The 13,069-nt window shown below is 40.3% G+C and overlaps 1 protein-coding gene across 5 annotated transcripts in view; it reads right to left on the minus strand.

Annotated features, from left to right (window-relative positions):
• arhgef4 (Rho guanine nucleotide exchange factor (GEF) 4) overlaps positions 1 to 13,069 on the minus strand; it is a 153,455-nt gene that overhangs the window by 66,899 nt on the left and 73,487 nt on the right. For all 5 annotated transcript variants that reach the window (XM_056474299.1, XM_056474320.1, XM_056474292.1 and 2 more), the window contains one exon: positions 1,667 to 8,596. In XM_056474299.1, coding sequence (XP_056330274.1) covers positions 1,667 to 8,596 — 6,930 coding nt within the window. The remainder of the gene's footprint in view (positions 1 to 1,666; positions 8,597 to 13,069) is intronic.

The raw sequence follows: 13,069 nt of genomic DNA on the forward strand, positions 1-13,069 counted from the left end.
TAAGATCACTTTAATGGCAAAAAATAAGTCCTTTTCCTGGTCTTTAATGTATAATATCTCAACATAAACAAAGTAGGCTGAGAAAAATTTTTCATTTTCGATGGAAATTTCAGACGGCACATCTGAACTCCTCAAATATATCCCTTGTAAATGTAACTCTTTGGGTACAAATATTGCACTGTTAGAAAAGGTACCACCTGCAAAATATATCGTTTCAGCATCAATATCGCAACGTGTGCATCCCATTTACATATACAAAAAAATAAAGCATGCGCGGTTTATTTCATTTTATCTTTGGTTTATGGCTACTTATAAAGCACATATTCTGTATGATCTTATTCCACATCCCTAATCCTACCCAATACCTAAACTACGTGAATAAGGAGCAAATTGGGAGTTTATTGAAGCAAAAGTCATATTGGTTTGCTATGAGTGAGAATTGAACCTTAAAGTAAAGTGTGTTTCCAAACAGTGCTATTTATTCATTTGCTGGAATTGTATTCACCTTATTCTCCGCGTATGAGCGGGCGCAGCCATTTGAATCTTTTTGGCTTGAAACTTCTATTCTCGTTCACTTCCATTCATTTTTAGACATTAAAAAACAGCTAATTTTGCTGCTTGATGTTGCAAACTAATATTTTCTTATTATATTATTCTACTTTGTCTGTATAATCATGCAAACACTTGTTTGTAAACAAGTAGTTTGACCGTTTTTTGCGGTTTATTATTCCTAGTCATTTCTCCCATAGGCAGCTGAATTGGAAGTTTTAAAACATTCCAAAAAAGAAGCACACTTCCGCATTGAAGAATAAGGTCAATAGATACAGTACATGGCAATAATTATCTCAGAAAAACTAAATATCGCAATGTCAGATTTTTCCAATATTGTGCAGGCCTATAGTACCACCCCAGTTAAAGCCCTAATGTTATTTCTGAGAATGTACCAACCCCCCAAATTTGGAAAAAACTCATAAACAAGAATAACAAATTTGCCAATTCAAGACACAAGCCTTAAATAGTTTTGGGGAAAAAAAGTGTACAAATTATTTTTTTCAATACAGAGCCATAGATAAACACACAAATGTGATCCTAAATGCTTCCCACTAGATGGCACTGTCTTTGACACATCTCCCTGAAAGCTCTTAAGCAAGGCTATCTAATTCTGCTCCTAGAGGACCATTGTTCTGCAGAGTTTAGCTCTTGCACTTATAATAAACACTTGAACCAGAAAATCAAGAACCTCAGACTTGCTAAAAATGTCTGAAGCTAAATTGGACCTCAAAAAGCTGTACTGGACACCCTTGCTATATAATATTGCGACTTGCAAACCTGCAAACACCACTATTAAAACAGGAAATATGGGAAATTATCAGTCAGAATACAGACTTTGCACATTTTGTATGTCTCCCTTATAAAACACACCAATTTGAGCTAATACATTTGTAAGTGGGAAACTAAAGACCTGAAAAGGTTGTTAGTTAAAGAGAGACATCAAAAATGTATTCTTTTGCGAGTCCCCCAGGGTCAGGTTTGAAACCCCCCCAGATATATACAAACTACAAAGCTAAATACAAAAAGCGATTAAATAGTTCATCGCCCGCACTTCATACATTTTCAATACACAATTAAAGTTCTTCAAGCATTGTAAACTTCATGATTAACTCACCTCTGTTTTGCTGATCAGGGAGGCTGAATTCAGGCTATTCTGAGACTGGTTGTCTGAACTGCTGTCCTCTAGTAAGTACTCAGAATCGAAAGAGTGGGCTGTAGTGAGTTGTGTTGTCCTTGGTTTCAGAGATGTCGGCCTCTGAGGTGGGTCTAAGAGACCGTCAGTGCTCACTCCCTGACCAAGCAAGCAGAGAGAAGATGCAACAGATCTCGAGGGGTAGCGGAAGCTCCTCCGCTGTGTCCAGCCTAGACCAGGACTGTGTGGTTTGGGGCTCATGGGCCTTGTCGGTGTATCAGTTGTCTCGAAGCAGCTTAGGGACCTTGTCCAGGTAGGTGACATTTGGTTTGAAAGTGCAAGAACAGTGGGGTGTGCAGGTGACAGTGACCTGTCCTCTACACTGGACTCAAAATCATCTAACGATGCTTGGTCTGAATCTGAGAAAGCAGCACAAGGCTGCTCACCTTCCCCCAGATATTTACTATGTTCAAAATGTTCCTGAGGTGCAGATTTCAAAGTTTGCAGGTCAGAAAGGCATGTGTTCTTCAATCTTACTTGGACATTTGGTAAGCTGGCTATTATGGATCTGCTCCGATAAGCACAGAAGGCACAATCAATTTGGCTGTGATGTATGCACTTGTCACAGACCGTCTCAGGAACAGACTGAGTTCTTTTGCAAAGTTCTGCTTCATTACAGCGTTTGGTCTTTTTCCAGGATTGCTTGGTTTTCCCATCCTCATTCTCTAACTGTAAGATCTGCTCTTGGCTGTCCCTCTCGGGATATCTGGTCTCAAACAGGCTAGAAATAGACTTGTGAGCCATTGCCAGCTTCATGCGTAAGTTTAAGTTATCAATACTCTTGCATCTTTTTTGTTGCAACCCCTCTGTTGTCTGGCAAGCTCTAAAATTGAGTGCATCTCCATCTTTCCGCTGCTGCTGTTCAAATGGATGTTGAGGTTGTGTGTGTTTCTCTCTATTCTGCACATTTAAAGCAAAAGCCCTTTCAAAAACATCATCATTTGAGTGGTCAGAATGCTTTGTAATATCAGTAAGGTGATCTGCACTTTGAGAAATAGGGGTCTTGTACAGTGAAGGGTGGGATTTGCTGCATGTGGGTGACCTGTTGTTCTTCATCTCATCTTGTTCATCTCTATCGCCACTGGACTCCCTAACTTTCGGATCAACCCTGTTTTTGTTGCGTTTGAGTTCTCGTTTTGGCTTGCGGAAGGTGGGCATTCGAATCAAACCAGAAAACATAGAGCCCTTAGCTGACTGTGTTCTCTTATTTCTCGCATTACCACGAAGACCTGACTGCATGGTGTCTTCCGTCTCCTCACTGTTGGTACTGGAGTCAAGGTCTTGTGACACAAAACTGGAAACACTATGGTCATCACTGCTGTCAAACCCATTTGATAAAGAGTTCATTGTTTCTCCAGCATTGGGTTCATTCATGGAATTGGCAACATTGGCTTTTGTGTGCATGGCACAAATGTTGTCATGTGGGCGATTTGTGACATCATCACAAGAGCTCAGCTCCTCATTTAATCCACCTTCTGATAAAGGACTTCCTCTCTGTTGCTCCTCCAGTTCATTCTCTACTGCAAATGAGCTCTCTGGGGAACGGTCCGTCTCCAAAATGGCCTCTAAGTTGGTGATGGGCAAAATATGACAACATGTAACAAATGCACCCTCAACCTCTGAGTTGTGCAATTGCAATGTTTGTTTAAAAAGAGGATCAGAAGTTTCACATATTGATTCAGTGCTTTTAAGAGAGTTGATCGGGAAAGTTTCATGCTTTCTCTCCCGGTTTTCAAATACATAAGCATCATCAGCCTTGAGAGCTCCAGTCAGTGGTAATACGTAGTCTTCTCGGACAAGATTCGGATGTTTGTGTGCAAGCAAACTGACCATATGTGAAAATTCACAGCTTGTAGAGTCTACTTTCACCTCTTCATGTGTGCTGTAATGGTCATCTTTGTTGGGGGGACTCAAGGTTTGCAACACTGCAGTTCTGTGCTGACTGATGGCATCTGTGCCCTTGAACTGAAATACACCCGCTGTCTGCTCTCCCTCCACTGCAGTCGAGTGCAGCTGGCACTCCTTCCCACCACAGCAATCACAGAGCTTCCTCTGTGTAACATCTATGTGACAGCTAGGTTTCACAACAATATTTTTGCTGTTTACTTCAGTCTTCATTTCAGGTGCTTTGAAGGGGGTATTATGAGGACTAAAAGAGTCAATGATTATGTGATCACCCCTTTGTGAGACTAAGCATTCAGGATTATTTGTAAACCTACTGTATTTTTGCAAAGAACTAGGCAAAGACATTTGTACTCCCGAGGCAGACTCTTCTAAAGTAATGGCTTTAATGTTATTATTTGTGTCTGAGCTTTGTGCATAGTTCCTGCTGTTCAGCTGGGAATAATCAAAAGGAAACTGTGCATTTGTGAAGAGATCGGAACGTGCACCAGACAAAATATCAACGTCCAACGCAATTGATTCAGCTGACTCATTAGGCCTTCTTTGTTTGTCAGACAGGGTGTCAAATTGGTGAAATTGTTTGGGGGCATCTGAATATTCTGTAACACTCTGTGCTACTTGTTTACAGTTCATTTGAGGGCCATCACTAAACTCAAAGCAAATGTCTGTGGGGCTGACTGTAGATCTGTCATATGAAATCTCAAACAGAGTAGCCAGTGATTCAACAGGACTGTCTATGGGACACCCTTCAGCTCCAGCAGTTGTCATGTCAGGACAAGCAATGCTCAACGTTTTGGGCCTTTTATATTCTATGCATCCTGAACTGTCAGAGTAAATTACTGACTGCTCTATTGAAGGAACTATTGTACATTCTTTCCCTTTCATAATGTGATGTATGTTGCTGTCATTCTGCGGTCCACCTACAATGTCACCACCTTTGCTTTCAAAAAGTTTGGTGTTGATACAACCTTGTGCTTCAGTGAATTCACCCTGTGTATTAAAATGAATGGTACTATTAGGGCACTGGTAGGTTTTGTAAAACTCTCTTTGCTCACTGTCTTGCAAACAGTAACCATCCATGTGATATCTACTAACTGAGTAATCGTCTTTTTCGGTTTGTATTTGTAATACTGGCCAACTCTGCTGACCATAATGAGTTTTAGCCTGCAGATCTGAGGATGAATTGCTAATCGCACACTGATGCAGTGGATCGGACACTCCGATAGAAGATGCATTAGGCACATGTGAGAAACACTTGTATTCAGAAACAACAGTCGAAGTGTCATTTAAGTCTTGTGTTTTGAAATATAGACTTTCATTATTTTCAAAGTTCAAATTGTCAGCATATTTTGATGAAACTCCCAAGGATTCATTGATTTCACAATCTGTACAAACATTCATGTCTTGTTTTAATTGTGCCTTGTCGTAAAACGCTACTGTGTCTGACTCAGTCACCATCCACTTGGTTTTCATGGAATGTGCCTTAATGAAGTCAACTTGCAATTGCCTGTGTTCCACTGAATCCTGTGATTGGCTGTGTTCCAATGAATTTTGTAATTGGGTGTGTTCCACTGAAGTCTGTGATTGGCTGTGTTCCACTAAAGCCTGTGATTGGAAGCATTCTACCAAAGCTTGTGATTGGCTGTGTTCCACCGAAGCTTGTGATTGGTTATGTTCTAACAAAGCCTGTGATTGGCAGTGTTCGACTGAACCCTGTGATTGGCTCTGTTCCACTGAAGCTAGTAGTTGACTGTGTTCTGCCAAAGCCTGTGGCTGGCTGTGTTCCACTGAAGTCTGTGATTTACTGTTTTCCATTACAGCTGGTGATTGACTGTGTTCTACCAAATCCTGGGATTGGCTGTGTCCCACTAAAGTCTGTGATTGGCTGTGTAGTGTTGAGTTCTGTGATTGGCTGCACTCTTGGGAATCCTGTGATTGGATGTGTTCTACTGAGACCTGTGACTGACTGGGTTCTACTGTGTCCTGTGATTGGCTATGTTTGACAAGATCTTGTGATGGCTTGTCTTTTACTGAATCCTGTGATTGCGTTTGTTCTATTAAGAGGTTAGACTGATCATGTTGTATGGCATGCTGTGATTGGTTGTGTTTGCAATTTATGGAAGTCTGTGATTGGCTGTGCTTAATTAAGATTTCTACTGAGGCCTGTGATTGGCTGCAGTTTATGTAATTCATGTCTGACTGCTTGTGCTCTGTGTTGTCTTGTGATTTGATGTGTTCTATTGAATCATTTGATTGCCTGGGTTCTACTAAATCATGTGACTGGCTGTGTTCTACTGAGTCCTCTGATTGGCTGTGTACTACAAAATCTTTTGATGACTTGTCTTTTATTGAATCCTGTGATTTGCGCTGTTCTATGAGATACTCTAAGTGTCCGTGTTCTTCTGAATCCTGTGACACCGTGACTTCTACAGATTTATCTAATTGGTTGTGTTCAACATAGACTTGTGATGGTCTGTCTTCATCTGAGACTTGTGATTTGCTGTGTTCTATTAAGTTTTGTGGCAGGCTACACTCTGCCATATCATGACTGTGTTCTAGTGAGACTTCTGATTGGCAGTCTTCAACAAAATCTTGAGATGACCTGTCTTCTACTGAGGCCTTTGATGGGCCATGCTCTAATGAATTCTTTGATTGACTGCAGTTTACAGAAGCTTCTGATTGGTTGTGCTTTGCTATGTCCTGTGATTGGCTGTGCTCTACTGAATTTGTAGATTGATTGCATTCTTTCAAACAATCAGACTGGCTGTGTTCTGCTAAGTGCCCTGATTGACTGAGTTCAACAAAATCATGTGATGTACTGTCTTCTGCTGATGCCTGTGATTTGCTGTGTTCTATTGAATCCTGTAATTGCCTGTCTTCTACTAAATTCTCTGTCTGACTGTGTTCAACACAATTGGTTGGACGCTCTTCTACTGAGGCTTGTGTTTTACTGTCTTCCATAGTATCCTGTAATTGACTGTGATTTACTGAATCCTGTGACTGGTTGAGATCTACAGTTTTATTTGACTGGTTGTGTTCAACAAAATCGTGTGATGGCCTGTCTTTTTCTGAAAGATGTGATTGGCTGCAGTTCATAAAAGCTTGTGACGTGCTGTGATCAGTTGAGTTCCGTGATTGGCTGTGCTCTACTGATATCTGTGGTTGGCTGTGCTCTACTAACATCTGTGGTTGGCTGTGCTCTACTGATGTCTGTGGTTGGCTATGCTCTACTGATATCTGTGGTTGGCTGTGCTCTACTAACCTCTGTGGTTGGCTGTGCTCTACTGATATCTGTGGTTGGCTGTGCTCTACTAACATCTGTGGTTGGCTGTGCTCTACTGATATCTGTGGTTGGCTGTGCTCTTCTGATATCTGTGGTTGACTGTGGTCTACTGATATCTGTGGTTGACTGTGCTCTACTAACATCTGTGGTTGGCTGTGCTCTTCTGACATCTGTGCTTGGCTGTGCTCTACTGATATATGTGGTTGGCTGTGCTCTACTGATATCTGTGGTTGACTGTGCTCTACTGATATATGTGGTTGACTGTGCTCTACCAACATCTGTGGTTGGCTGTCCTCTACTGACATCTGTGCTTGGCTGTGCTCTACTGATATCTGTGGTTGACTGTGCTCTACTGATATCTGTGGTTGACTGTGCTCTACTGACATCTGTGCTTGGCTGTGCTCTACTGATATCTGTGGTTGACTGTGCTCTACTGATATCTGTGGTTGACTGTGCTCTATTGACAACTGTGGTTGACTGTGCTCTACTGATATCTGTGGTTGACTGAGCTCTACTGATTTCTGTGGTTGACTGTGCTCTACTGACATCTGTGGTTGACTGTGCTCTACTGATATCTGTGGTTGACTGTGCTCTACTGATATCTGTGGTTGACTGTGCTCTACTGATATCTGTGGTTGGCTGTGCTCTGCTGATATCTGTGATTGGCTGTGCTCTACTGATATCTGTGGTTGGCTGTGCTCTACTGAATGAAGTGACTGTTCTGATGATAGAACTTTCTGTTCAACAGGTTTCTCAAATGTTAAAGACTCATATACAGAACTTTGTTGTGATAGAGATAAACTGATCTCACTGTCATCAACGTTTAGCTTATGATGTTGATTGTGTGACTTATTGTGCTCATCTTCTGCATATTTCAGAACAGGTGGATTTGGAATCATTGGTATTTCCGTATTACTAGTGTCAATATCCTTTTGCAGTAACTCTTTCTCGTCTGAGGTTATGAACTGTATGTGTGGCTTATGGTGTTCTGGCTGAGCACATGTTTGATCCCATTTGGATGTTGAAACAAAGGTGTCCCCTAACTCAGCTCCATCCCGTCCATCTGTTATGGTGAATAATGAGTCTTTAGCACTTGGCTCGGTGAATATTTTTAGTTCTACAGAGTCCTTTAAATTCCCTAGGGGTGATGCTACATGAGATAAGTCATTCGTTGAAGAAGAATCAAGTCCAGGTCCTGCTGGAAAATTGATAAATGCCTCCTCAGATTCTGGTCCACCATGAGACATTCCAGTGCCATCAATGTGCATGGTTTCTGTATTTCCAATCTGTGTTTGCAATTGCACTCTATCCACTGTCCCGCTGAGACTGTCAAAGACATCATGATGCCGTTTAGCTAAAGTGGAATCTCTCTCTCTAGCTGAAGGTGTGGGTTTAACAAATGAAACGTCTGAGTCCAGATGACCCAAAGCGCCAGTCTCAGAGGTGCGCAATGTCCTGCAGCAGTACTTAGTTTCATGACTGGAGTCAGAGAAAGTGTCACTGTGCCATGAGTGTGTGTCAAAATATTCCTCTTTTGTATCCTGCGCTGCTTCAGAAACCGGCTCACACCATTCCTGGTGGTCCTGTTGCTCTCCACATTCCTCCTGCTGGGAGTCCCCATCCTCCAGACAGTTTCCTTCACTCCCAGAGTCCTCTAAAGCGGGGGCCTAAGAGAAAAGAGAGCATTGTGCATTATTTAGATGTTCTTTAAAAGGAGGACTTTATTGTTCTCACTTAATTTAAGTAAACAGTTTATAATGACCCGTTTCCACTGAGTGGTACAGTATGGTACAGTTTGGTATGCTTTTATGGCCGTTTTCGCTGTCAAAAGGTACCTAAAACAAACCGAACCGTACCACTTTTTGGGTACCCTTTTCAAAGGGTACCTAGCACAACAAAATTGCATCAAAAGGCATAGCCAGATGTGCAGCTGAACACACAAAGGTCACTAGAGTGTGTACAAGCCATGAGAACGAAAACAAAGGAAGCGCCATTTTTAAATACACAGCCGAGACATTACTTCGTTATAATATATACATATAATAACGAGCCATGGTCAACCCGAGCTCAAACAAACCTTGCCGTCATTTTGATGAACAACCACAAAGCTAAGAAGATAAACCTATTGTCCTGCTGTTATTTACGAGGCCGTCTAATACGGGAGCGGTTTCACTTTCTCCAGAGAGCTCGCGATTGCTTGCCGCACGTTTATATTTGAAATAACAAACTTCTTGAGCTAATGATAATAGTGTGCTTGTGATAATTAAAGTGTTTCAGACATCCGATCCTTTCAGAAACAGACAAATGCGAGAGTGAAGAAAAAAAGGAGCAAATGATTCTTTCAGCAACCTAAAACATGTACCATTGGTACCCTTTTGGCAGAGGAAACGCAAGCCTGATAAAGTGACCCATAATGACCTATACCGTACCGTATCGTACCACTTAGTGGAAATGGCCATAAGTTACATCAGTAAGGCAATTCAAAATTAAGAGTTAAAACAATTTGTTGAGTCATTTTTTACAGATCTGTAATCAATTTAATTCTAAAGAGGAGCATATGCTTGTAGACCACAGAGGTATGATAATCATTCAATTAAATTAAATAAATAAAAAAGAAAAACTTCCCCTCACACCTGGTACTAATATGTCACTAAACCATGCCCTGCTCCATGCAGCTAACTCAAAACCCTTGAGGGAGCATCTGATCCATTAGCTCATTTGTTCAAGAATCATTTCCTACCAACAAAATTGTGAATGATGATGAACAGATGCAGATGTAATGTACCCACAAGAGATAACAGATTGTATGAGTCATTAACATCATATTAGCACAAACAAAAAGTGACAACAAAAGCAGCTAATCAACAGAGCAACACACTGCATATCCTAAGTGCAACAATATATCACATTCAATGCAGATGCATTTGTAGAAATATGGTGTCATTGCAAAAGTACCCAACAGGGACTGTCTGGGACATATTTATTGGCAAACACCTTGACCCTTAGAGCTTGGTTGTAGAATTGGAAAGGACAAGGTCTCAGGACAGACATTTGTACCATCATTCGGCTTAAATACAAACACAAACAATCCCGTAAGAGGACCACCAGTCAACCAGCTGTTCCCAACACACCATGTTTTCCAGTGCATTCTGCAATCCCTTCTTATCGACCTCATAACCTACTGGTTTGTATCCTAGTAATCAACTTGTTTCCAATCTAGTGACCTCAAAATGCTGTAAAAAAAGTCACCAGACTAAATTAGATCAGCTGCTAATGTTTCTGGTGTTTTGAGTAACCTACAAACATCTCATTCTAAGAGTGTCACAGATGAAAACTACCGCTACCGCTATCATACTCTGCTTGTACTTAAGAGTTGAGGGGTCATTAAGCACAGCGTATCTCCAGCTAATCCAGACAGGTCAAGCCTCTCCAAACCTGTCATGTTAAATGAGGAGAGACACTAAGAGGAATGGCTTTAAGAACAGCAGGTATCAAAGTGCAGTATGCTAAATACTCCAGCACAGTCTTTTTCAAAAGTGAACAAAGTCTAAACACTATTTTTGGAAATGCTCAAATTAAAAGCCTTTTTGTGAATCCATGGACTGTATAACTATTTATAATAATTCAGACATTAAAAAAAGCTAAAACCTAAAAAAAATGCTAATATTATATTGAATTGTGAAAATAAAGTCAGACTTTTGTAATCCAACTAAGAGTTCACTCATTATTTTTTTCTTTTTTTCTCATAAATGCAATATGTTAACTTGATCGCAAGTAATTTAGACAGGAAATGTAAAGTCTGAGAGATATCATGTCATGAACTCTCAAATTTGAGAACAAGTCTGATGATATAAATTCACCATTGAAGGAAAGTCAGAGTTGTGCTACAGTATACAGTCACAATTATGGAGACAAGGTTTCATAATTTCCTTAAAATCTGCTGTGGAATGCAACAATCCTATTGCTAAGTGTCATAATAACCAAGCATGATTCACTTGTAGTTTCTATGTACATTTTTTCATGGCACGAAATGTCAGGGTCAAAACTGTGACAGAGCACATAGTGACACAGCGTAAGAGTAAAACCTGTCCTCATTGGCAGTTGGAATGACCTCAAACAACAACACAACGTCATCTGACCCCATTCAGTAACCAGAGCTTGTTTTGCCAAATTGATTACAGTTGAGTTCACTAAATGGCTTAACATCTTAAGGCTATACATCATGAGCTTGGCATGAGAATGGGAGAACTGGGTTCAGTGTGAATATACAGAATATACAGTAGATGCAGGAGGTAAAAATGGAAAGACAAGCAAGAAAAAGCATGTGAGTAAACATAGGGGACCCTTAATGCCATCTATAACGCAACATGATGTCATGCCTAGTTAAAATATTCACAGTCCTTTAGGGTGCAATGTCTTTAAAAAACATTGTGTTGGTTGAAATTCTCTTCGCACCCTGATAGTGTTCATTAAATGAAATGGTCCAAATGTATTTATATGTATTTTATTATTCTATAGCAGGTGTAGAACCATACCTCTGTGAACCCTTTTGTACAGAAAGAATTTTGTCATTGGTGCATTCATGGACAGAAAGGCAGGCAAATATCAACCTACATTCTATTTTTATTTCGAGATTTTAATAAAGTGTAAAGTTTTCTCCCTGGTGAATGTTACATGATGTATTGTAGTGATGATGTCTTCATGCGTTTAGGAGGCATCAATTTGGATGATGATTTGCAGGGTGTGATGTAGGTTTTCAGTGCTATCAGGCTAACATTAGCATATTCCAAGATCTCCTATTGCACGTCACACGCTTGTTTCAGTATTCATTTTCATTAAGAATGTTTGTATGCATCTACGCATATAGATACACACCAAACTTGCTTATTCAACAAAGAATAATTAATTAACTAATGAATCTAAGGTAATTTCAAAAGCCATACATTCTTTTCGTTTGCTGCTGACCTACAATAATAACAATAAGGTATATGCTAGGGTTATGCGATTAATCAAAATCGAATCACATATGTGATTTGAAAAGATGCGATTAGCTAATCACAAGTGGCTGCGATGTGAAATATATATTATTTAATTTCCCTCACCCAGAGCAAATGTGTGACTGCCGACTGTGTGTGACAGCCTTATTAGCCAATTGAGTGAGCACACTTTCGTCCTGCCCAATCAAAATTGCGCAGCCGAACTATGTGGAAAGCACACAATAAAAAACAAGTAAACAGGAAAGTGCGAACGAGTGGGATGATGGTATATGCCGCTTCAGAAGCATTAATAGACAAATTAATATCAATAAAACAGGATATCAGTAATATGGGAATATCTTGGTTTCAAAGTCACAGACACCGAACAAAAACAGGTCATTTGTAAGAGCTGTTGCAAAATTGTTGCCACATCACAAGAAAACACAAAGACCAGCATCTAAAAAAGCACCACAGGCAGCTGTATGAGGAGCATCTTGCTAAAAAGTCAACTAAAAGTATTGCCAGTGACACTCAATCTAGTAGCAAGTAACAGCAAAGTACAATTTCATAGATGTTTGCAGCTATTACACTAAATGAAAAACACATCACGAAGGCACCAGGAGATAACTAACGCCATAACTCACTACCTCGCTAAAGACACTGTGTCTTAGAATGCAGTGACCAAAGAGGGATTTAAAAACGTCATCCAAATTCCGGATAGGAGATATACACTTCCGCCTCACACATATTTTTGCCCTTTTGCAGTACCACTTTTTTGTTTGTACAATAAGCAACACTATCTTCCTAATTTGAGTTGAACTTGTTTAAAGAAAAGTACGGTCATTTTTTTTTGTTTACTGTTTGCTCACACCTTCAGAAAAAAATGAGAATTTATTCATTCATTCATTTTCTTTTCGGCTTATTCCCTTTATTAATCTGTGGTGGCCACAGAGGAATGAACCGCCAACTTATCCAGCATATGTTTTACACAGCGGATGCCCTTCCAGCTGCAACCCATCACTGGGAAACACCCATACACTCTCATTCACACACATACACTACGGACAATTTTAGCTTACCCAATTCACCAGTACCACATGACTTGTGGGGAAAACCGGAGAACCCGGAGGAAACCCACACGAACGCGGGGAGAACATGTAAACT

Source organism: Danio aesculapii, chromosome 2 (genome assembly GCF_903798145.1).
Source record: "Danio aesculapii chromosome 2, fDanAes4.1, whole genome shotgun sequence".
Taxonomy (NCBI): Eukaryota; Metazoa; Chordata; class Actinopteri; order Cypriniformes; family Danionidae; genus Danio; species Danio aesculapii.